At 42.8% G+C, this 25531-nt stretch overlaps 1 protein-coding gene across 1 annotated transcript in view; it reads right to left on the reverse strand.

Moving 5' to 3' along the window:
- SULF1 (sulfatase 1) overlaps positions 1-25531 on the reverse strand; it is an 81579-nt gene that overhangs the window by 19416 nt on the left and 36632 nt on the right. Inside the window, exons 7-16 of the mRNA XM_088023134.1 lie at positions 24415-24590; positions 22995-23123; positions 22683-22739; positions 21828-21957; positions 10398-10614; positions 7672-7918; positions 5748-5844; positions 5181-5275; positions 4591-4656; positions 3540-3712 (exon numbers count right to left, since the gene is read on the reverse strand). Coding sequence (XP_087879260.1) covers positions 3540-3712; positions 4591-4656; positions 5181-5275; positions 5748-5844; positions 7672-7918; positions 10398-10614; positions 21828-21957; positions 22683-22739; positions 22995-23123; positions 24415-24590 — 1387 coding nt within the window. The remainder of the gene's footprint in view (positions 1-3539; positions 3713-4590; positions 4657-5180; positions 5276-5747; positions 5845-7671; positions 7919-10397; positions 10615-21827; positions 21958-22682; positions 22740-22994; positions 23124-24414; positions 24591-25531) is intronic.

The raw sequence follows: 25531 nt of genomic DNA on the forward strand, positions 1-25531 counted from the left end.
TGGGAAGGAAATGATCAGAACTTTTATTTCTGGTTATTCTTACCTTTTCTTAAAAAAGGAAAAAAAATAGTTGCATAGTACAGAGATGGACCTGGTGCCCTTGCTTGTTCTCTGTGTCATGGCCACACCTCAAAAATGGTGCACAGAAAGAGGGGATTATTTGTGATCTTTGTAGCAACTTTTTTTTTTAAAAGATTTATTTATTTGCGAGAGAGAGAGCACACGCATGCGCGCGCATGTCACAGGGAGGGGCAGAGGGAGAGGGAGAGAGAATCTCAAGCAGATGCCACGCTGAGCGCAGACCCCAACTCAGGGCTCAATCTCACGACCCTGAGATCACGACCTGAGCTGAAACCAAGAGTTGCACACTTAACTGACTGCACCACCCTGGTGCCCCAACAGTGTTTTAACATGAAATGGGCTATGACCATGAACATGTTTTGTACCATGCAGAGGTTCACTGGTTAACTGGTGGAAAGTATATAAAACAGATGTCAAATTAAAACAAAACAAAACAAACTACCTGATCTTTTACAGAAAGGCAGTTTCCAAATTTGTTGACCTTTCTTGCAATGGCAGTTGAATTTTAAAAATGTGCTGTCTAGCAAATATTTTTAAAACAATTGGGATAGGCACACTTAATGAGCATTCAATGTTCATTATGTACTTTGCATGTATTAACCCATTTCATCCTTAAAAGAACCTTAGAGACAGAAATTATATTATTCCATTTTACAGATGGGAAAAATGAGGCACAGAGAAGTTAAGTAATTTATCCAAGGTCACACAGTTGACGAGTGGCAGCATTAGGGGTCTGGCTAGAGGGTATACTCTCTCTCTCTTTTTTTTAAAGATTTTATTTATTTATTTGAGAGAGAGAATGAGCGAGAGAGCGAGAACACAAGCAGGGAAGGGCAAAGGGAGAGGAGAAGCAGACTCCCTGATGAGCAGGGATCCTGATGACAGACTTGATCCCAGGACCCTGGGATCATGACCTGAGCTGAAGGCAGATGCTTAACCAACTGAGCCACCAATGTGCCCCTAGAGGGTATACTCTTAACCATTACATGCTGCTTAACCCCCTATCCAGTATCTTTTTTTTAAGATTTTATTTATCTATTTGAGAGACAGAGAGAGTGAGAAAAAGAGAGAGGGAAAGAAGGAGAAGCAGACTTTCTGCTGAGTAGGGAGCCTGACTCAGGCTTGATCCCAGGACCCTGGGATCACGACCTGAGCTGCAGACGCTTGACTGACTGAGCCACCCAGGTTCCCCCCCCCCATCTAATATTAAATACACTATCCCCTTAAGCTGAAAAAATGTTTTAAACAATGAATGAGAAATTTTTTCAAATTTTGTTTTAATAGAGTTTTTAGAGCATAAAACGGTTCACAACAAAACTGAGCAGAAGACACAGAGACTTTCTAGAGACTACCCCATCTCCACAGATGCCCAACCTTCCCCACTATCAACATCCCTCACAACAGTAATGCATCTGCGACAGTTGATGAACCTACATTGACACATCATCACCCAAAGTCCACAGCCTACATTAGGGTTTGCTCTGGGTGTTGTATGTTCTATGGGCTTTGCCAAATGTATAATGCCATGTATCCACCAGTATAGTGTCATACAAAGTAGTTTCACTGCCCTAAAGATCCACTTTGCTCCATCTATTCATCCTTGCCCCACAGAAATGATATTTCAGATTGTTGTGTTTCCTGTGCCCCAGCCCAGAATTTGGTGGGGAATGGACCCCCGCAACCTGAATGATCCTCAGGGATCCTCACGCCCCAGTTTAGGGAACAAGATTAAAAGTGAAATGCTATGAGTTTAAGAGTTCACTTGGCCTTGAAGTGGCTGGAAATGAAAATGCAAACTTGGCACTGAAATCAAAAAGCATCAGAATGGACAGATAAAACAAAAATCTTCAGAGATAGGTCCCAAAACCCCAAAAATGGTCTTGGGTTCCTGGAGTCTCCAAATCCCACTTTGAGAAACACTGCCCCAGGTGGTATCCTGGGATCTTTTCAATGAGAAGATTTGTAGTTTTAGCTACTCCTTGGGATGGTAAGCCTTCAATCAGATGATGTGTCACAAAAATTTAGGGCACTATTCCTAGATAACCTCAGTTAATACTGTGCATAGGCCACTAAAGCACATGTAAGTGTGAATTTTAAAAACGTACAATCGTTGGGGCACCTGGGTGACTCAGTTGGCTAAGTGTCCAGCTCTTGATTTTGACTCAGGTCATGATTTCAAGGTCCTGAGATCGAGCCCTGCATTGGGCTCTGCGCTGGGTGTGGAGCCTGCTTAAGATTCTCTCTCTCCCTCTCCCTCTGCCTTCCTGCCAAACGGGCGCTTGCGCTCTCTCTCTCCAAAAAAAAAAAAAAAAAGCGCACAATTGTTATTATTCCATATCATCAGCAATTCCATGTAAAACCGTGTATTTTGTAGAGTTCCTATTCTTTTGTGAGCATGGTGCTAGGTTCCAAAAAGGACTGAGAATTAGACTACAGCCCCTGCATTGAAGGGGTTTTCACTTCCTTTTATTACACTTAGAGCATGGTATGAAATAAAGCAGAAACAAAATCTATTCGAGGTAAGAGTGTTCGTCCATTTATTTAGTTATTTAGTAATAGATGTAAGTAAACCCAGTCTTTTTTTTTTTAATTTTTTTTTAATTTATTTATTTGAGAGAGAGAGAATGAGAGATAGAGAGCACGAGAGGGAAGAGGGTCAGAGGGAGAAGCAGACTCCCCGTCAAGCAGGGAGCCCGATGTGGGACTCGATCCCGGGACTCCGGGATCATGACCTGAGCTGAAGGCAGTCGCTTAACCAACTGAGCCACCCAGGCGCCCTAAGTAAACCCAGTCTTATTGGGTAGGGACTCTGCCAGGAGCTGGGCAGTATGTGAAATAACACCATCAGGAGAAACACCCAGGGCGAACTTGGCATTTCCAAATAAAATACAAAAACAAATTTCCAAAGAAAACTGTAATTTTTGGCAAGATCATTCTAGTTGCCAGTACAGAAAATAATATGATGCTCTCCTCTTGAATCATTCCAGATCCCTGGTTTCATGCTGCTGAAGCCCTAGTCTTAGTAACTGTAGTGTGAGGTTCTGTCTCTCTGCATGGCGGCAGTTACTGGCAACTCAGATGAGGTGACGGATGTTAACTGAACTTACTGTGGTCATCATGTCGCAATACACAGAAGTCAGGTCATTATGTGGTACACCTTGAACTTATACAGTGCTGTGTGTCAATTATATCTCAATAAAACTGGGAAAAATATTTATTTTTTTTAAAGATTTTATTTATTTAGAGAGCACGAGTGGGGGGAGGGGCAGAAGCAGAGGGAGAGTCTCCACGCTGAGTGAGGAGCTCCATGTGGGGCTGGATCTCACAACCCTGAGATCGTGACCTGAGCCGAAACCAAGATTCGATGCTTAACCCACTAAGCCACCCAGGCACCCCAAAACTGAGAAAAATATTTTTAAAGCAAAACACCCGCATACCAAAAACCACACAATACTTACAGTTCCAGAATGGGGCCGTCTGCCAGTGGTTGTTGTCGTGGGTGAAGCAGGTGAGGCCAGGGAGACTGCATTCCTCTCCCTTCCTCTGGCGTTTCTTCTCCTTCCTCTCCTTCTTCCTCCTACGGTTCTCCTTGAAAAGCTGCAGCTTGCTGTCTACTTCTTGAGCAGCTTCCCTGTTCCAACAGAAGGGATGTGTTCATGGTCAGAAAGCACTTTCCCAATGAAAAATACTATCATTGTTACGAATCTCACACAAATAGGCAGACACACAATAATAGATGACTTATTTTTCACAGAGGGCCTTGAACTATAATTGGCAAGAGTGAAGACAAACTCATGAAGTGACAACTCTCTTAGAATTTTACTGAGCCTGGAAGGATCAACATTTTCTTCCTTATTTACATGGAAACACTGGTGGAAATAAATGTCAGCATGAATCCCTGGATCCCGCTAGCCACAGCATTTGGACAAATGGCTTAACTCCGTGGGGACTTGGTACTCATCAGCCATAAAGTCAATAGTTAGCAGGGTTAGATGACTTGGAAAGAATTTCCTTTTGTTATTATTTTGTTTTTTCCATAAAGGGCTCAATTTTTGTTGAGGCTCAAAACTAAATCCCCTTCACATGCAAATTTTACTGTTATTTTAAAAATATGTATATTTCTCCCAACGTTCAGTATTCAGCACGATTGCAGACTACTCTATGGAACACACCAACCTAATCAAGACGGTCCCATTTCCCAATCACTGTTCATAAAAAGCAGTGCATAGAATAAAATCCAGTTACCATCCCATACATCGACAGAAAACACACATAGAATTAGAGCAGAACTCCTCGTGTCTCCCTCTCAAGGATTCCAAAAGCATCCCCATAGTCTCTTGGCAAGGTGTGGGCTTTGTTTTCAACTTCTTGAGCTCTGTGTCCTCCTGGCTAAATCTGCTTGCTTGGAAGCAGCACCACTTGGAAGACAGGGGTCCCTACTACATTTCAGAAGTGCCCAGTGGACAGTCCTCCACTCCCAGCAAATGCGGAAAACAGAGACTCACTTACTTGAATGGGTGGAGATGACTCTTCACCTTCTCTTGCTTTTTTACACCTTTTTCTTTATTATAATAGCTACGGGCAAGAAGATTAAAAAGTGAGTCTTCGTAGTCTCACATTGGATCAGACAGTTCACTTTATTTTATTTTGTTTTTAAAGATTTTATTTATTTATTTGAGAGAGAGTGAGAGAGAGCAGAGCAGGAGGGAGGGGCAGAGAGAGAAGCAGACTCCCCACTGAGCAGGGAGCCCGATGTGAGGCTCAATCCCTGGACCCTGGGATCATGACCTGAGCTGAAGGCAGATGCTTAACCAACTGAGTCACCCAGGCGCCCCGACAATTCACTTTTTAAACAGAAAGAAGAATAGAAGGCAAGTGATTACTTTAACTATCTTAGCTTAATGGGGATTTTTAACCTTCACCTTAGGTTTAGGACATATTTCATTTGACCAAGAGTTTAGGTCATTACAGTATATGATAACAAATTCAGTTTACCAAACTTTCTATTGGTATAAGAGAGAAACAAGTCCAGTGCTTATCCCTGGAGCTTGTGGAAACACAAGTTTGGAAGTAAGACCATGAGGTAGCTGCACACTCACCTCTGTTTGCTACAGGCACATTCCTCTGGCTTTCTCCTTTTTAGGTGTCCTCTCACTTCTCTTAAATTCTTAATTTTGTCTTGCAAGGCTTCAATCTGGAAGACACATATTTGAACAATGACATTTGAAGATCAGGATTTCCTATGCCGGGTGCCCCTCTTTTCACCTTGTTTTCTGTGTTCCGTAATTTCAGCTATTCTGCTGAGATGATAATTAACTTGGAAAGAAACTGAGCACAGAGTATGTCTATCACGATGTTCCTGCTGATGTGCTGTACATAAACATTAACAGATGCCTCACTTACGACTGGATCATTTCCTCATGGAGATTTCAACAGGTCATCGAGCCAATCCCCACTACTTTTTCTCACACCCTATTTTGTTTTCAGGCAGGTCGATCACTACATCCCCAGGGAAAGATAAATACCTTGCTACCCTATTTTTCACATAATTGTCATTGTAAAAAAAAAATGAAGTGGACACACAGCGAGCCCCACCAGTCACCGGGGGGCTGGTGAGCCGAGTTCGCATTTGGAATACACCTTCCAATCGTGCAGCCGTGGCTAACCTCTTTATCAATGTATGCCTTGTGGTCCTTCCAGGCTCTGGCCGATTGATATAGTTCTCTCTCACAGTGGATTGTATCATTCGGAAGAATAAAGCATCTGCAAACACAAACAAACCAAAAACATTAGAAATAGGTTTATATGCGAATATTTGTTTAAACCCATTAGAAATAGCAAAGGGAAAATAATTGTCTTCTAAACTCTTAATTTGGAAGCAAGCAGTAGTTTGAAGTTGAGCCATAGACAAGGAAGGATACGTAGGAATGTCTCTTGGCCAGCGGCTGGGGTAAGGATGGTGTCAGAGAGAGACCCTTACTAAGATCCCATTTCATAGCAACGTTCAATATTCACGTCCCCAGGAGCAGCTACCACCAGAAAACGCTAGTGTTGAGAGTCTCATCAACTACTGTAGGGGAAGTGGAAGTTTCCACAGTTATAATGGAAGTAAGTTGTCTGATTAGAGCCATGCAGTTAGAAGGGGGTTATTGATCCCATTCGTTTTGTTACAAAGAGCCTGCCTCAAGTATCCCATTCAGTTTGAAGCAAAGAAACAGCCCTAGGGATAGAGAAAAGTTGGGATAAAGGGTCGATCAATACTGAAAGAGACACAAATCCTGATCTAAGTCTCCTAGTGTATAACTCTAACAACTATAGTTGACCTTGGAACGACAGGCTGGAACTGCATGGGGTCACATATAGGTAGATTTTTTTTTTTTTTGGATAAACACAGCCAGTACTGTATACATATTTTCTCTTCCTTATGGTTTTCTTAATAACACTGTTTCTCTGACTTACTTTATCGTAAGAATAAGTATATGATATATATAAAATATGGGTCAATCGACTGTTTATGTTATCACTAAGGCTTCTGGTCAGCTCTAGGCCACTAGTAGTTAAGTTTCTGGGGAGTCAAACACTATACGTGGATTTTCAACCGTGGGGGTGGGGGGAGGGTCTGTGTCCCCAACCCCTGCCTTGTTCAAGATCAACTGTACAGGCATGGGAAGACCAGTCCCAAAGATAAAAATCCTGCCAGAGGTCATGATACCAGGCCTCCCCAAAGTGATGGAATGAGAGAGAGGAAAAAACTTTGCTAATAAATTCAGAAAGAAAATTTTTCTCTATCAAGAGAGTAGCTGGATTTTGGAAGGAAATGGAGAACGAAGGTGGTTCATTACAGCTGTGGGATAATCGCCTCCTTCCCTGTCTCCACGACTCCCGAGACCCTCCGTGCTCTCTGGGATCTGCCCAGGTTAGTTAGGTGTTTCTGCATCTTATGTCCATTTCCAACACATCCCACCTCTCTGGGAGCTTCTCTAGGACCCGCAGTCTTCCCTTGGGCTACGAGTATACAACTGCTCTGAGCCTCTACAGTGACAGTCATGGTTTCCATCTGTTCCCTAGACTCCCACAAAGGTAACTGTTCAAGGGCAGAGCTCCATGCCTGCTAAGTTAAGATGTGACAGAACCGGGGCGCCTGGGTGGCTCAGTCATTAAGCATCTGCCTTCGGCTCAGGTCATGATCCCGGGGTCCTGGGATCGAGCCTGCATTGGGCTCCCTGCTCATGGGAAGCCTGCTTCTCCCTCTCCCACTCCCCCTGCTTGTGTTCTCTCTCGCTGTGTCTCTCTCTGTCAAATAAATAAATAAAATCTTTAAAAAAAACCCACAAACATGTGACAGAACCACTCTAGCTAAATTCCCAGCTGATCAGCCTTCATGTGAAACCCAACCCAAAGCATGTGTCCAAATGTACGACTGTTTGGACTCCCCCTTGCTTCTTTAAAAATCCCAGTTGTTCTGTAGGCCAGCCTCCGGACCCTGTACGGCTGAGTGATAACACTCTTGATAAAGAAGCCAAACAGGGATAATGGGGAGGGGGGCATGACTGGGAATTCAGCCGCCGTGAACACCTAAAGCCTTCCTACTTGTGAGTCACTCGGACGGAGGTGGGCAGGCCCAGGGCATTGTCTCTGTCTGCCAGCATCACGTCCCCGTCGCTGGCAGCCTGGGCACCTCCGGGCCTCCTGTGGCCTTCATCATGGCGCTTGGCAATGTTTCTCGGTCGCAACGCTTGCAATTCCTCTTCTTCCAGGTTTATGTCATATATTTCGCCTTCAAATTCGACTGACAAGGAACGTGTTTGCCGGGTATGGACAAATCTGGGCTTGTACTCTGGAAATAAGGGAAGACACATTAATATGGATGTCCAGGTGTAGTTTAGGAGGGAGGAAAGGCACCACCTGGCTCAGTGAGCATTCTGGGAAGGGCAAGCAGTTTAAACTGCATTGTGGAGGGGCATTGGGGAGCTGCAGGCAGCCCACTGGGATTCACGTTGGGAGGGCTGGGCTCTTCTTTGAGCTTGGGTGCTGCATAGCAGCATGGTGGATGGCATGCTCCCCTGGGCCTCAGTCCTTTGTCCCCAGTGGGGGGTACGTCTGGGGGATGTCTAAGTTCCTTTCCACTCACAGCAGGCTGTGAACTTCCATACTGCATTTTCAACGCGAACTGCTAAGGCAGTTTGTTTGGATAAAACTATATTCCCAATTATGGTACTAATCATAATAGTGACTATCATTGATTGGGCTTTTGCTATGTATTATTCACCTCATACTTATCTCTGATCCATGATCTTGGAAGACCTGTTTTATTATAATAAATCCTCATATTAAAAAGACTTATTAGATAGAACAGGCTCATAAATTTGGTGTGATGATTCTTAAGGATGGGAAAACTGAAGCTCTGAGTGCTACCTACATTTTGCAAGGTTATGGAGCCAACAGCTGTGGGAACTAGGACTCTAATCTACCAGATTCTAAAGGCTGCAGTCTTTCCACAACACTGGGCTGTTTTTTTAAAAGGGTAAATGCTCTCGATACCTTCTATTTGTACAAAGAATAGAGAAAAATTAAATTTTGCAAATGCTTTTTATCAGCCATCTGACTTTTAATATCTGGCAGATGGAGGGCAATGCCAGGGGGAGGCCAGCATGTTTTCTGGTCACCGTAGACCGTGCTCAAGGCTCATAGTGTGTTAGACAAGAGTGCAAACCTTGGCCCCTCCTTATCAGAAGCATTTTGGCTCTGAGGGGGCATACTCACGGGGCCTCTTTTCTCCAGCCTGCTGCTAAAATAGGAAGAAGGGGAGCACCCAGGGTGTGGAATCAGAATCGCGCTCGCCACGGGATCCCGCTGTGATGGCAGTTTCCAGAAGAGGAAAGGCCTCTGTGACAGTCACCAGGCCCCTGAGTGTGCTCACGAGCAACTTCTGCCTTCAAATATGTGAGGTTCCACGTGCTTTGAAAAAGCGGCCCCAGACATCTCCAGTTTGTGCTCAATGTTGAACAAAATCAGTATTTATGGTCACTGCTGTGGAGTGACATCTAACCTCTGGGGAGAGAAGAGGCTGCCCCTTCCTCCAAGCCCAACACTGGTAATCAGCTTCCGTTAAGGGAGAGTGTCAGGAATCTTTGTCCCTTTTTGGCTTTCCATTTGATATCTTTGTGTGACTTATTAAACCTGGCACTTTCTCTCTGGGAGGAAAAAAAAAAATCTCCCAAATCAATCATTCTCAGCCTTTGGGTTATGGATTCACACGGATTCCCTTAAGAGTGTGTTGAAAGTTAGGGACATCCAGAAAAAATGTGCACATGCACACAGAATAGACTTATCATTTTGGATAAAATGTTAGAAGGCTCACGATCCCCTAAAATCCATCTGCGGGGTCCAGGATAAAAAAGCCAGTGCTGAGAGCTTCTATTGTTCTAGTGATTGATTTGATTTCCTAATTTACAACGTGGGGGGCACCTGGCTGGTTCAATCCGTAAAGCACGTGACTCTTGATCTTGGGGTTGTGAGTTCAAACCCCATGTTGTGTGTACAGCCTACTTAAAAAAAAAGTGACACAGAAAATATATCTTACTCATTTCCAAACCAGTATAGAAAAGAATTGCCACAGAAATGAGTCACTTTTCCTATTCTGCCACTAGATGGCACTAGACTCTCATTCTTTTATGGAAGGTGCCAGACGGTTTTCCCATCTGTATAATCCTAGGAATTTCATAGTTGCCTGATAGAATTTTAATAAAGAAAATGCTAGGCAGTGTTTTCATATTGAATTTGACTGGTTTGACCTTGCCATTCAACCATAACTAAAAAAAATAACTGTCTTACAACAGATGTACCTTTAAAAAAGTGTTTATGCTTTTCTTATTAAATGCATAAGCAATGAAACTTTGAATTTTTATTTTCCTCCTTTTTTTTTTTAAAGCAGCTCAAGGCAGACAAATCAGGACATTAGCATTCATGTAAAATAAAACTAACCTAAACTATACCCTCTGCCCCTAGCCACACCTGTTACCCTTTTATAGTTCTTTCGTGTGTGTGTGTGTGTGTGTGTGTGTGTGTGTGTGTGTATAGTTTGTGTCTGGTGCTTTTACTGAATATATGTTCATTTTATACTTAATTTAAAAATGTCCACAAACCCCAAATTTCAACTTAGCTTTGCTCTTTTAAACAGAACAATCCTTGCTTTTTGCGCTAAAACTATGCATCGATGAGATCTCAAATGTAGAAGGAGCAAGCCTTTTGTCTCCCTGTTGTCCATTTGCAAAGCACTGTGCCTTCCACTGCGAGAGTCCCTGCTTGCAGCTTACTCGGGGTCCCCTGGTTTCTCAGGAACTGCCTTTGACTCTTCCTCTGGTTTCTGCCTGCACGATAACCCGACTCTCCGCAACTGCATTCTTTGTCTTTGTCAGGGAAGCCGCGAGAGTAGAGGTTCCGCGTGCTCTGCCGGACCGTGAGCAGGTCCCCGGATCCTTTACACTTGTGAATTCGAAGCTTGCCAGAGGTGTCCTCGATGCACTGCCACTTCTGCAAAAGCCAACGTGAAAGCCGGTTACCCATCCCGCTCCAGGTGTTTTTTATTAAGGACTGCTGTCTTAGGTTTTGGAAGCACGGGAAACCCCTTAAGGAGAGCCGAGGAAGAAAGGCAGGCTTTTAAGTGAGCCTGCCATAAGTTGCCCCCTGGTTCCCTTAGCTCCTTCTTTCATTGTAGGCAACTGCAGATGACAACGAAATCACTGGAAATCAGAACCACCTCCATGACACTAGAGCCCAAAATTGATATATAAATCCCCAGTATCCAGACTAAACAGAGTCTTGAACGAAACACATAAAAGCCAAGCCACAGAGCACAGCTGTTGGGGCTGTTTTCGCCAGACCCCTCTTCTCTGGAAAAACACACTTGGCTGCTTTGGTCTCGGGCCCCGAGTTCCGGCCTCGAACTGGGGAAGAGTGGCACATGAAGAAGACAAGAGATGAGTTTAATCAGAGTCTGCCATGGAGCGGGCCAGCTTTCACATGCCCCAGGCGTTAGCCAACGTGTCAGGTTTTCTCTATGCCTCTTCTATAGCCTTCTACAGATCCTGCATGCCCAGCAGAGCGAGCTGCCCAGGAGGAGACATTGTTCACCTCCCCAAGGGACCAAGCATGGGGGGAGCTGGCCCTGGGTTTTCTCCTTTGAGCCTTCTACCATGCCCTCTGCAGACACTGCAGGCTCAATTCTAGATCAATAGGACCCAGCATTGGCTTCAGTGTCCCCCGCACCCCCCTTGCCCATGCTCCTTGAGTATCAATCTGGCTGAAATAAGAGCACTTCACGAATTTGAGGGCATTTCATGGGATCCTCCATGTCTTTTTTTAAAAACTTTTTTATTGTTATGTTAATCACCATACATTACATCATTAGTTCTTTATGTAGTGTTCCATGATTCATTGTTTGTGCATAACACCCAGTGCTCCACGCGGGATCCTCCATGTCTTACTTAAAGACCTAATAACCTTCCTCTTCCTTTTTCTCTTCCCCTCGCTCGCCCCCTCAAATGGTAGTTTGGGAAGAACACTGACCTCGATTTGAAGCTGACCACGGTTGTTACAACATGCTATCTATCCTGTGGTGTTAGCAAACTTTTGTCTCCGGTTTTTGTTCCATATGTGACTATCACCTGTATACAATTACTCATATTTTTCTTTAAATGGACACATTTCTAAACAGTGGCCAAAGCAAGAGTACCTATAAAATTATGTATTTGTTGTGCCAGTTACATATTTTTAATAAATAAAAAATTGTCGAATAAAAGATGGTTTTCCCTGCACCACACAAAATGATCTCAACAGCCCCTCTCCTTGTACCTGCACCATCCCTTGGGTTACATTTTCATCTCAAAGTGACCTAATGCAAGGTAAAGTTTAGTCAAGGATCCCAGATATGTTGGTCAGCAGACAAATGACCCTCGCGTACAGAATGGGGTGCGACTATTCACAGTGGACCGAGGTGCAGAGTCTTGGCTTACTTTCTCTTACTGGAGCCATATGCCCTCAGTCAATGTTGAATTATCAGAGCTGCCTGACACCTCTACCATAGAGTTCCTGAATCCCTGGTTTCTAGCGCTTGTGCTTTGATCTTGCTTTAGCCCCCACACACTCTTGGTGCTATTGCATTTGGTTATTTCGAGCCATGTCAGGTTACAATCTTCTTTTTTGACTTGACCAGCATATCTTGAATGTCCATCATTTCCATTCCAAGCAGACTCAAGAGACAAGGCAACTAATTCTATTTGCGAAGCCATGAAAAAGCAACACAGACAAGAACAGTCGAAGACTCACTAAGTTAGAGATGACTGAACTAAAAAAACAAGTAAAGTCAACTTGATTAGGCACTGGGGAGTTATGGGAGCTCAGTGGTTCTCACACACGGCTGAGCACTGGGAGTTTCAAAAGCTCTCCTGGTGATTTTAATGTGCAGTTGGGGTTAAGAACAATTGCTTTCAATTTGCAACTGGTTACTGGACCTTTTTGCAGCTGGAACCCATGGCAGAGGCAAAAGAGATATATTTAGGTCTAAGTAGCTCAGGTGGATGAATCTTTGAGAGGGATGTACGCATGTTGGGGTGTAGGTAGGCAAAGGATGCAGTGTCTAGAAATGTACTGATGTAATCAGGTCAGAAGATGACTCCAGCTGAACAGAGGAACACTACCAGCTTGTCTCTACAGGCAGGACCATGTGCTTCCTGTAAGAGTAACTAGTTTTCCTTCCTTTCTCCCCACAGTCAGCTGACAAGTGAGAGAACTTAGTCTTTGTAAAGGTTGAGCAGAAAGTCGTGTGTGGCCTGCTCCATGGTTCTGCCATTCACTGTGGAGACCAGTGGTTTTTAAGCCTGGGTTTGTAGCACTTCCAGACACGTCCCATTAGCTCAAGGAGGTGCCATGAGATTCTCAAATAAAACCTCTCAGAAACTGATCTACAACTCCATTGGGGAATAACTATATGCCCTACGGAATTCCTGGTGACAAGAAGTGTCAGCAAAATAATTCATAAGCTTTTACAGCTCTGAAAAGTTTGGGAATCCGTGGTGCTTGAGTATCATTCCAGATTTGAATTTGGCTACATCCAGATGCTTTAAGACTTGTCCATCTATCTAGGTAATCTCTAACTCCAGTGTTCAAAAACTAAGAGTTCACTACTTAATGCCTATGGTAGCAAAAGAAATGGCCAGTGGGCCCAGAGTTTACTTACAGCCTAGTAGCAGCTTAGGAAGTGCCCTATTTTCTATAAGAGAAAAATACGGTTAACTTTATTCTTAAAAAATAATGGCCTTCTGTCTTTTGTGGCTTGAATTTATTTCAATTTTAGTACAAACATTAATTTTTAAAACACATAACTACAGTGAAAACCTTTCTTAGTTTTATAACCATGATGCATTAAAAAAAAGGACAAAAAAACCTCTACATTTTTTTTTTTTTTTGGCCTGGAAGACCTGAGGTGACAGGTAGATTCCTCTAGAACAGAAAGTGTAGGCAGAATTTTTAGTGATTTGGTCTATCTGGAATCCAACCTGCATTTCCCCATTAGCCAAATTCCTCACTAATGTCCTATGGGGCAGAGATGAGGGAAGTGGTGTTCTTTCCTGAAGAGATGAATTAAACCAAACCTGAGATCTGGCACCATCCCGGGCACTGATGATGTATCTCACAAACTAAATATGCATACATATGTGAATGCATGCGTATGTACACACACGCATAGACCCACATATACTGGTTATATACATACCCCGATACACATTCTTAAATAAAACAAGAGCAACTGAGAAAAATGCCAATGATTTTCTATACCGTGGACCCTCTGAACAAGCCGTAGACCCTATTAGATAGAGTAATTAGTGAGCAGCTTTGAAATCTTCTTAGTGGCAAGCATACTAGGAATTTTAATGAAATGTAATTACTGCACATTTGCCACAGTCATTTTGGGGTTTGATATCATGACAATTTTTATGGCTGAGCAATAAACCCTTGAAATTACTGCAACTACCATGGTCGCCTGACTTAGAGAGTTGACAGAGGGAGGCGAAGGAAGAGAGCTTTCAGGGAATTGTTCTGAAACTCTTGCCTCAAGCCACTTAAATGCTCAAAAGAGAGGAGATGACTTGGCATTGCAGAAAAGCTGCAGCGATCAAATGGGAGCCCGGACCCAGCGAGGCATCTGCTCATGGGACACGGGCTCAGCCTCCGAGACGTGCTTTGTTAAGCAAGAACCCACGCCGAGATACAGCTATCTACTGGTCCCCTCTTATCTACGCTCTTGAAGTTTATCAGCAAATCGGTTAACTGCCAGATCCGACCGTCTCCATCTTCCCCGACCACTCGCCCCATCTGTAAATTCCCTTACCACTTTGTGGGACATCATCTCAATTTTTTCTCCTGCCTCTCTGACTCCGTCTGTGCCAATCACTTCACGCACATTCATTCCACAGCGATTTCTGCATGCGTTCGGCGAGCGAGGGGCTCGATAAAACTATTTAAATAATTTTTTAAGTTATTATGATTTCATTTTAGCCTTTCCAACCACACTGGAATTTGGAATTAAAGGCAAGGACCATGTCTCATACTCCTGAATTGTTCCCTGAAGTTAGCTCAGCATCAGATCACTCTGTTTAGTAATCATGTCTTAGTAGCTTTGATTGGTTGTATGTGTTTCTATGTAAAAAACACGTGATGAAGAAGATTCATCCTGCACACAAGGATTCATGTGTGCAGCTCGTTTGGTGGAATCAAACCTAATGAGAAATAGGACAAATGCCATTCAAACAATTTCCTTAAACACCATCTTTATCACCATTATTATCATCATCTATGGAATTCTTACCTGATGCCAGATACTGGTCTAGAGCACTTTATATAATTATCACTACAACCTACAGTGCTACCATAATTCATTTATTGGAGTAGGATTTTGTAGCGGTGAATATCACCTATATTCCTCCTGGGACTTGAGGATGGCATTTTATATCCATATGGATGTGGCTCAGTGGCAAAAGTCTGGACTTACAAGCTAGAAAAATCTGGATTTGAATATCAGCTTTCTCACATCTCTATATGTCCTTGAGCAAGTATAAAATGTTCTGTGTTAAATGTCTAGGACAATATTAGATGCAGATAGACTGGTTACTTCCCTTTCCTGAAGTAACTACTAGATAATTGTGATAGTTTCTACATTGTCAATTGCATATATTTCTCAGATTGATCAAGAATGTTCTATGTTCTTATTTATGCCTACTTATGCCCATATTCATGAGCAAGAAACAAAAAATTTGGTTACAACACACAGGGATTATTTCTTCATTATTATATGTCTTATTATGTGGATTTAGTCGTAATGCAGGTCAAATCATGTTCTCTGAAATATAACAACTATACAGTAATTTTCAGATAACCTGATTATCCCTCGGGCCAGTACCAACATCATGAAACAGTTGCCTGCCTGTGGACGTGTATTTAGAATTTTCCTCAACACTGGGAATATAAAAATACCATATAAATATCCTCGTTCATATTGCCACTTAGCTGAAGCCATTGTCAAATTTTCTCACCAATATAAGTAGCGTTACTTGTGCTGAGGAGATTTATCTCCTGTCTTCTTTGAGATGAGGTGAGATGGGAGAGAGGGGAGGGAAAGTGGAAAGGAAAGAGAAATAGAAGAAAATGTTTCCTCCTTTAGATTTTCATCTGGATAATCCTTCGTAAAAGTCAATAATGGAAGGTTGAAAGAAGTATTGTTCTTGCAGTTTGGGGAAAGCAAAATTGGTACACTGACCTTGGCCAACAAGTGATAGCCAGTATCTGTCGAGTGCTTATTACGTGCCAGGTACTGGTTCAGATGTGTAATACACTTACCTCTTATAATCTTTACTGCAACCCTCTGAGGCAGATGCTATTATTATGCCCATTTTCAAGATGAAGAAACTGAGGCAGAGTTAGATTAAGTAACTTGCCCATGGTCACGTAGCAAGCAAGCAGTGGACCCAGGATGAAATCCCAATTGACTAGAACCCCAATAAAAAAGAACGGTTTGGGGTAGAAGATGAGGCTTCCAGTTTGCCTTGGCGGAGGGACTAGAATTTGGGAAGGCAGAGGCAACAGCTTACACGCAGAGAGAGCGAATGCTCTGTTAATGAGCAGGGAGGAGGGGATCCTGCCCTGAGCAGGCTGTGTCCTGGAGCAGTGGGAAACAAGAGCATAAATTAAATCGGGTGTGGCCACATTAGGTAGTTTATAAGTAAAATGGCCTTATGTTTGTCTTTTTCTGACTTGTTTGGGACATCATTAAATATGGTTTGGCATTTAAGCCTGCGGTTTGTATTCTGAAAAACGCACAGAAGCCAAACCACTGAGATGCACAACTACTCGGAAATGTCCTTCAGTGCAGGTTGAAGCGGGGAGGCTTTGAGGCTGGGCCATCCATGCTGAGCTCCATGCAGACAAGTATTCAGCCAGAGGGTGGCACTGGGGCTCGGCCCTTTTGGCCCGCCCTCTGGAATAAGGAGCGCCGTGGGGAAGTGTCTATGAGCCATGCTGAAATTTTAACCAGGGCTCAGTGAGTTTCTGGAAACAGGCTGTCAGTTCCTGGCAAACTTGCCAGGTCTTACTGGTAAATGCCTTTTATTCCTGCTCTGCAGCTGGTCACAAAAGGTCAAGGGATCTATGGTCAGAGGGATAATTTTGGGATGAGAACATAAATCCTGGAGCTAAACCAGTACATTGAACAAGCTACATTCTAATTTCACAAGTAGTATCCGTTTGCTTGATCTGGGGTTCTTTAAACAAATCTTTGATCTCATATTGATACAAATAGTAGAAAGGCAAACAAAATTGCAACGTTGCTGGAACTTAACTCACAAAGGACGTGAAATTTGCTTTATCAAAGAAAAAAACAAGCTGTTTTTTTTCAAATGACAGAGAATATATAAAATGTACTCCAAAATTGAATGCCTAGGGAATTTCTCTTTTATGTAACTCCTAGTTAAGGAGTCAATATCTATACCTAGAAAACGAAAAATATAGTAACGCTTTCCTGGCATGAATGATTCTCAGTCCTGGCTGCTTAAAAGAATCATGCAGGAGCTTGAAAAAAATCCCTGATGTCTGGGTCTCATCCCCAGCGGTTCTGTTTTCCTTTGTCTGGAGTGAAGCTTGAACATCAACATTTGTGAAGCTGCCTCTGTGATTCTGATGTGCAGTCTTGTTTGGGAACCACACTTCCCTAGATGCTGTGAGTGGGTCCTAAGCTCCATGGTTCCAGCCAGACAAATGCCATTTATAATTTCAAAGAGAAAATCTACTATGTAACATTTTTATAGAGGCAGCATGTTCTGGGAAAGAAAGGATTAAGCATGGAGTGAAGAGTTGCAGGTTCTGACTTTTGGGTTGTAGCTTAAGTTTTCTGGATCTGTATTTCCTTATTAGGAAAAGGATACCATTCAACTGGAAGTTTTTTGTGTTTTTTTTTTAAGATTTTATTTATTCATTTGAGACACAGAAATACAGAGAGAGAGAGAGAGAGAGAGCATGAGGAGGGAGAGAGGCAGAGGGAGAGGGAGAAGCAGGTTCCCCGCTGAGCCAGGAGCCTGATGTGGGGCTCACTCCCAGGACCCTGGGATCATGACCTGAGCTGAAGGCAGATGCTTAACCATCTGGGCCACCCAGGCGTCCCTCAACTGGAAGATTTCTAAGACTCCTTCCAGTTTCGACATTCTCTGGCTCTAGACCTGTGGTTCTTAACTTTGTTAACAAATACAGATGCCTTGGTCTCACCTTTAGACCTATTCATCTGATTGGTTTGGGGGGAGGCTATACGTTGATATTTTCTTTTTTATTGTTCTTTAGAGAGGAGAGGGGCACAGGGAGAGGGAGAACCTTAAGCAGGCTCCACGCCCAGTGCGAAGCCCAATGTGGGGCTCAGTCTCACAACCCTGAGATCATGACCTGAGCCGAAACCAAAAGTTGGACGCTTAATGACTGAGCCACCCAGGCGTCCCAACATTGATATTTTCCAAAGCTGCCCAGGTGATTCTAGGGTGCAGCCAGAATGGAGCATCACTGATGTGTGTTCTTTGTTGAGCCAAAGTCTTTTCAGATAGACGTTGAGATTTGCGTGCGTGTGTGTGTGTGTGTGTGTGTGTGTGTGTGTGTGTGTAGTATGTGTGTAGTGTGTCATATATAAATCTGTACGTGATGTGCTTGGGGGTGTAACGCCAGCAGAGAGAGTGGCGGGAATTCATACTCAGCCTCATATTAATTCAGGAACACAGAAGTAATGCAAACACATATGTCCACGCTGTCTTAATTAGTCCCTGCTGGTTGCTCTGTTCACAAAGTGAAGAAGTATTGCCAAACGTCTGGGATTCCAGCCCATTTTAATTCCCTGTTGCCTTCATAGGAATGAAAAAGCAGGTACGATGGCCCGGAACAGAAATAGCACCCAACATTCACACATTGCCTTATAATTCATCTAGCACTTTACATATATGCTATCACAGAATCCTTACAAGACTGAGATTAATTTTCTTAGCTTTAGGGATAGAAACCTGAGACTCTTAAGAATGCAGTCCCTAAACACACAACTAAACAGTAGCGGATGCCAATATTCTAATCCAAACTTTGTGATGTCGTATTTCTCTTTCCTTCATTTACCTCCTTCATGCATCCACACTGACCCTGCCAAACAATCCTTAGGTGACCAGGTATGGGGGTATGGTTGGATGGGGGAAATACATGACCCCTTTGGGGGTTAAAAGTGACGAGAATGTCGCTGATAGTGTGGGTTTTTCTTCTATATCCCATACAGAGTCAAACCAAAGAGAAGACTGTGTTGTCTTTGAATGCCGGCAGTTAACCTTGGTCAGAGGAAGAGACGCAGGGCACAGGCCAGGTGTGAAATCAGTGTCAAGGGAAGAGATTAGATTAGAGTTAATTCTAGCCTTAACTGATGTCTTGATCCAGAAAAAACAATCTTATTATTCTGGACTTTTCTCTTCCTTTTTTAAAGTCACTGATATTGTAACTAAAAAGATAATCTTCAAAGTAGCCAGACAGAAAAAGCAAAAGGCCAAAACATAAAGATTCTGTAGAACACAACAGAGCTATCAGGTTTGACCCACAGATTGTATAATTGACTTGAAGAGCCTCAAAATTTTCTGGAAGTTCTTGGATTTTTAAGCTATGGTTTGAGCATCACCTATAGAAAGAGATTGCCATCTGGGGTACAGTGTGATTCTCTGTTCTAATAATTCAGGCACTTCTAAAAGAAATTGTTGCTAATATTTTCATATAACCATGTGATATAATCTAAATTCAGACAGATTCATATCGAAATAAAGCAGCAGAGGAGAATTCCAGGGAACTAGATACTAAAGCATTTTGTGGGGTCAAAACAAGTTTAGAAAAATATGAAAAAGCAAAGTGAAGTTCTTAACATAGTTACAGCATTTAGCACAAGAGTGAAGAGCTTGTGCCAAAATGCCATAATCTAGTTTATACTACATTTGCCCTTTAGAACATATATTGAAATTTCAGGGCAAGCCATATGGAGTGGTTTGCAAAGTTGTATACTGAAAGGTAGGCAGTGTACCTTATTCTCAAATGGCTATAATGCTTGCTACTTAGAAGGCTAAAATAGTAACAAAATCACCAATTGGCATGAGATATATTTAACGCCAAACATTTCCAACTCTTGAATAAAAGTAAATTAGTCTATTGAGGCTGGCTTGTAAAAATCATTTTAGAACTACAAAACAATTCTGAGGTTTTAGTTATAATAATACTTAGAGCTTCTTTAAGAAGGATTTGAAGACATCATATTAAAATATAGTGCATAAGTCTAAGCTTCTCCACTAAACACTTGAAAATTAAGACTTACTAGTATGCCACGAGGGCCTGGTTTTATCCCTTCCTTCAACAACCTCCCTCCCCACCTTTTTGTATTTCAAAGGAATCCCTGAGCACAAGAAGTCATGAGGAAATGCAGAAAGTATGAGGATCAAGTTGTTTATTGTGAATGTATCATGAGTATAAATGTGTGACGCCCTACATTTATGAGGCCATTTTAATAACTGCACTATCCATTTCATGTGCCTGATACCCTGTACTGCTATTGGCTAATTGCATGGATATCTTGAGGTCAGATAAATTAAAGAGAAAAAAGGACTCACAAAGATGTGAACTTCTCTTTGCCTCGTTAACGTAACTTACCTTGGAAGGCAGCAAGTGGCCTGAGTTTTTGAATCCTATGATCCTATAACTCATTTGGATCCCAGTTCTGCACTCACCAGCTGCCCATTTATAAATGGGACAGCAGTGCCTACCTCACTGGATGGATGTGAGGCTTAAACTGAGCTAACACATATCAAACTCCATGTACAGTGCTTTATATAAGACAAATGCGTAATAACTATTATTTTTCACTTTCCTTCAGTTTTGTTTCAATGACTTAGGCAGTTCCTCTCTCATGATGATACAATACTTCTTTCAGCTCGCATAGATATCAATCAAGAGTGTTTAAAGTACTTAGTGTTCATATGTTCTCACTTTCCTTAGAAACAGGACTGTGTTAATTCATCACATGGTATTTCTTTAGTTCTTAATAATAATAGTTGGTGTTCTGGGTAGTCCTTAATTCTATAGTAATATTTCTTTTCCTTTTTTTAAAAAATATTTTATTTATTTATTTGACAGAGAGAGACACAGCGAGAGAGGGAACACAAGCAGGGGGAGTGGAAGAGGGAGAAGCAGGCTTCCTGCCAAGCAGGGAGCCTGATGCGGGGTTCGATCCCAGGACCCTGGGATCATGACCTGAGCTGAAGGCAGACGCTGAATGACTGAGCCACCCAGGCACCCCTCTTTTTTTTTTTTTGATGTATTTATTTACTTGAGAAAGGAGTGGGTAGGGGCAGGAGGACAGAGGGAGAAACTCAAGCAGACTCCCCATCGAGTGCGGAGCCCGACATGGGGCTCCATCCCACAACCCCAAGATCATGACCTCCCCTGAAATCAAGAGTCAGACACTCAACCCACTGAGACACCCAGGCACCCCATCTGTAGTAATATTTCTATTAATAAAAAGAATTCATTCTAATGAAATAGATGATGTCAGAAATTTTGTGAGCAGAAGTAGAAACAATAAACAAACACAATATGGCTTCCCTTTTCACTTCCCAATCTTGGTCATAGATTCTATCCTCCTCTGTGGGTTAGATAACATCTGACTTTAGTACAGGATGGGAAGACTCCAGCATGTCTTTTGGGTGGTTCACTGCCCAGAAGCTCAGCATCTTCCCCTGCTCTTGACTAAGTAGCCTCTTGACCCTTCTTGATAACCAGTTAACAAGAATCTGAGGGGTGGTGGCTACTCTTCAGATGGAACCAAGTTTCTGATCTTTCTAACCTGACTACCCATTTCACATGTCCAATATGTTGAACTGATGTTGGCTAGTTGGGTGGATATCTAGCACTCTCTGAGGACACCATCGTTTTTTCACTGAAGGGAGCCCAAGCAGTGATGAGGAGCCATTGGCCCAGCTTAGACCAGTTGGATAGTTCTCAGTCAGAGGAGAGCTCTCACAGTGAGGGCTCCATGACCGTTATGAAAAGTTTATTTACACATAAATGTACATTACTTTTTATGTTGAAATTGTTAAAATTAGAAATGCAGATGCATGTGACTTGTGGTGAAGACAAGCCATGTCACTCACCTGCCCAGGCTGTTCACAGGCTGTCTGGTACCTGGCCTGCTGACACAATTCTTTGACCCTCTCATATTTGGGCAAGTGATTTGACTGTTGGATATTCTTGCTGGATTCTTCTTTCTTACGTAAAAACTTCCTTTGACAGAAAAGAAGAAGTTTTTGATGTGAGAAATGACTTGATTTACCCACCCAGCATCTTTTGCCTTTTCTCTTTTTCTCCCCTGTAGCATGACTCCACATTCTTCAAATGGCATGAAATAGATAGTAAGATCTTATCCACAGGAGCTCAACATTTGCTGAGTCCTTTGTGAAAATTATAACCTGGGCACTATGAAGAATGATTATCTCCCTTAAAGCATTAATTTCAAAACTTTGGGCATAAATGTTTAGCTTTACAGTCATATAAATGCTTTTTTCTCAATGTGTGTACAGAAAAAAACAAGACAATGAGGATTATGAATCAAAAGGGGAAACCCAGAAGGGATTCTGGAAATGACAGTCTCATATATTTGTGTTTAAAACTAGGAAAGGCACTTAAGGAAAGGAAGGAGAAAGGAGAGGGCCAGGCAGGACTTTGGAAGGAAGGCTGAGAAAGTCAACTGGTCCGATTCAGACCCCGAGGTCGAAAAAGCAACAGTAAGGGCTTTGGTCCCACCGTATGAGAACTTATGTTTAACAATTCTGATGCAACAATTATTACTGTGTTCATCAGTGGAGAATGAGTAGCAAACCATTCAATCTTGTGACTAGGCTTATGAAATCTGCGTGCTTAGTAAACCGGAATAAGGGGGAAAAATACCCAGCAGGGAGAGCTGCCCACTAGGCCTGGTTCCCAGAAGCGCCCCAGGAACCAGTAATTACCCTCTTTCCACGAGGAATGTATCACGCCAAATTCTGGCTTTCTTGTTTGTTCGAAACCTGAAAGCAAAATAATAATATTTACTGTTGGCATCTGGACGTTTTTCCACATGGATCTGTGCTCACAGTTTATTTAAAGAAACACCTCTCGCTTCCCGCAGACCAAGACTGCATCTCCATCAATACACTGTTCACAAACAGCCAAGACAGTCTCAGCTTGCCGTGATTCTCCTGGGCAAGGCATACTTTCAGCTGCTGGCTGGCTCTGGCTACCGGGGTGCTTGGGGCTGGCTGAGGGAAAGCAAATTGACACACCTGTTACCTGGCTTTTCCAGGTCCAGAAGTTTGAGGACGGACTTGCCGTCCACATCGGGAGGCGTGTCGAGCCCAGCAATGTCCAGGATCGTCGGGGCCAGGTCGATGTTGAGAACGATCTGTGGGACTCTGCAAAGGGACAGGTGGTTAGGCCCCGGATCTAACACCAGTGGGGGTGGCATGGAGGGCCACTTTCTCCGCACCGAGACTCCACGGCCTTCAACCTTCTCCCCCTCTATCTTAGTCCTTCACGCATAAAACCGTCTAACCTACATCAGACAATTCCCACAGTGTTTCCAATGAGCTGAAGAGACATAATAACCTTCTTCCAGGAAACCCTTCTACTAACATCACCTTCTTCCTTCTTCCAGGATGTAGTGCAATGGAACAGCAGAGGAGGCGCCTGGACGAGGTTCAGAACATCCGGGTTCTGGGCCCCAACTCGGCCACTTCCAGATTCGGGGACTCTGAGAGAGGCACGTGTGCTGTGCCAAGCTTCTTCTGTGTTAGATCAGGAGTCCGGGCTGGGGGCGCCTGGGTGGCTCGGTGGGTTAAGCATCTGCCTTCGGGTCAGGTTGTGACCTCAGGGTTCTGGGACTGGGCCCGTGTGGGGCTCCCTGCTCAGGGGGGAGTCTGTTTCTCCCTCTGTCCCTCTTCCTGTTCATGCTGGCATGTCCCCCCTTCCCAATAAATAAATAAAATCTTAAAAAAAAAAAAAAAGAAGACGTCTCGGCTGGATGCTCTTTAAGGGCCATTCCCAGATTTGGAATTCCACTTGCATTCTTTTCTTCAACTCTTTCCATAACTGTTTCATGTACACAACCTTATTTTACACAGAATATTGTGATGTGGCCGGCAGGGCATGTAAAACTCATTTTATAACAGGAAAAGAGCTGCAGAGGGAGGTAGTGACTTGTCTAAGGTGGCAGAAATAGAACACCAGGCCTTTAGGCCTTTTTTCTTCTAAAAGAAAATCATGCTTTTTAAAATTTTATTTTCTTTAAAAAAATTACTTTAGTAATAATTAAAAAAAACAACTAAAGGCAGGCACTGTGTTTTTTTTTTTTTTTTTTTTTTAAAGACAGTGTTTGTCTGATTCAAAGAAGTACAGATGATGTGTCCCTAATGATCACATTCTATCTGTGTGCACAGGCCATGGGACGGGGATTCTGGTCCGTTTGGCAGAATTAGTCATTGATAGTTAATTTTCCTTTCTCTTTAAATAGTATACTTTAGTTAATGTAGCATGTGGTAAGGGGAAAAAAAACAAGGTTTTCATTTCCTAAATTACCAACCTCCACCTACCTACACCCTTTTCTGTTTTGGATGAAAAGAAACCAGACCCTGAGATTGGTAATCTAATTATCTCAGATATACATGAGCCACGGCAACCGAATGTTGCAAGCAGAGAAATACGTACATGGATCCTGGTTCTACACTTGGACCACGAATAAAGAAGGGCACACGGATATCAAAGTCATATGGCATGGATTTCCCCTTGACCAGTCCAAACTGCCCAATATGGTAACCATGGTCGGCGGTATAAATGATGTAAGTGTTCTCCAGCTCCCCCGTCTCCACAAGCATATTAAACAGCTGAAATACAACGGACACGAAATGGGCAAGTTGACAATAGTGTTGCAGCGATTTCCCCCGAAATTCTTCCCCATTATTTTTTAAAGGCAAGAGTCACTTTAACAAGGCTAAGAAACATGGTCACTACCTACGTTTTCTAGTTGCTTACAATCCTGGAGGGGAAAAGTCTAATAATGGAGTAATGTAACTCATTTGAGTCTGGCACATTGCTCTTAAAGGTTTTGGGCACCTATTTAAAAACAAAAACAAAAACAAAACAAACTCCACAAAACAGCCTCTACCACCTAACTTACAGGTTTTACTTTGAAAAATCCATTGTTAAAGCAAATTTTATCACCACTTTTATATAGTTATCAAGGGTTAAGAACAGGCTGCTTTGGAGCCTGAGCCAACTGAATCCAGCCTTTAGGCATGTTTTGTTTGGCTTCTGTGGCTTTTTTTAAAATTCAGGATATTTCAAATAAAATGCTTGTATTTCTGGTTTCCTTTGAAAAGTCAGAAGATCTCATGATATTGGATCTATTTTCCTACATGGCAAAAATTAGCTGGAGCCAAGTAGTTGCTCCTTGTTATAGATGTGGGCGTTTAAAGTTCACCATAATCCCCACCATGCCCTGTCACTTTATATGAGACCAGCTTTAGGTATTTACATTATTTGCCTGATTCTTGAAGGTATTGTGAGTGTAGCCCTTGACTTATGGTGTTTTGATTTTTATCTCCTCTTTGCCTCTGGCTCCAAAGAACCAAGTCTGGAGAGGTAATAGAAGGGGTTGAGATAAGGGAAGGAAGATAAAGTCACTCCACACACACTCCCGTACACATATTCACACACATGGACTCTCTCCCTCTCTTAAAAACAGCAACAACAAAACAAAGACAGAATTAGCAAGAATGGATCTACGCCAAGGAAGCTGGACCAAAACCTGTCACTGAGGCAAGTT

The sequence above is a fragment of the Eumetopias jubatus genome, unplaced genomic scaffold (genome assembly GCF_037043125.1).
Source record: "Eumetopias jubatus isolate StellerSeaLion01/CBP00866 unplaced genomic scaffold, mEumJub1_p1.0 scaffold_4, whole genome shotgun sequence".
NCBI lineage: Eukaryota > Metazoa > Chordata > Mammalia > Carnivora > Otariidae > Eumetopias > Eumetopias jubatus.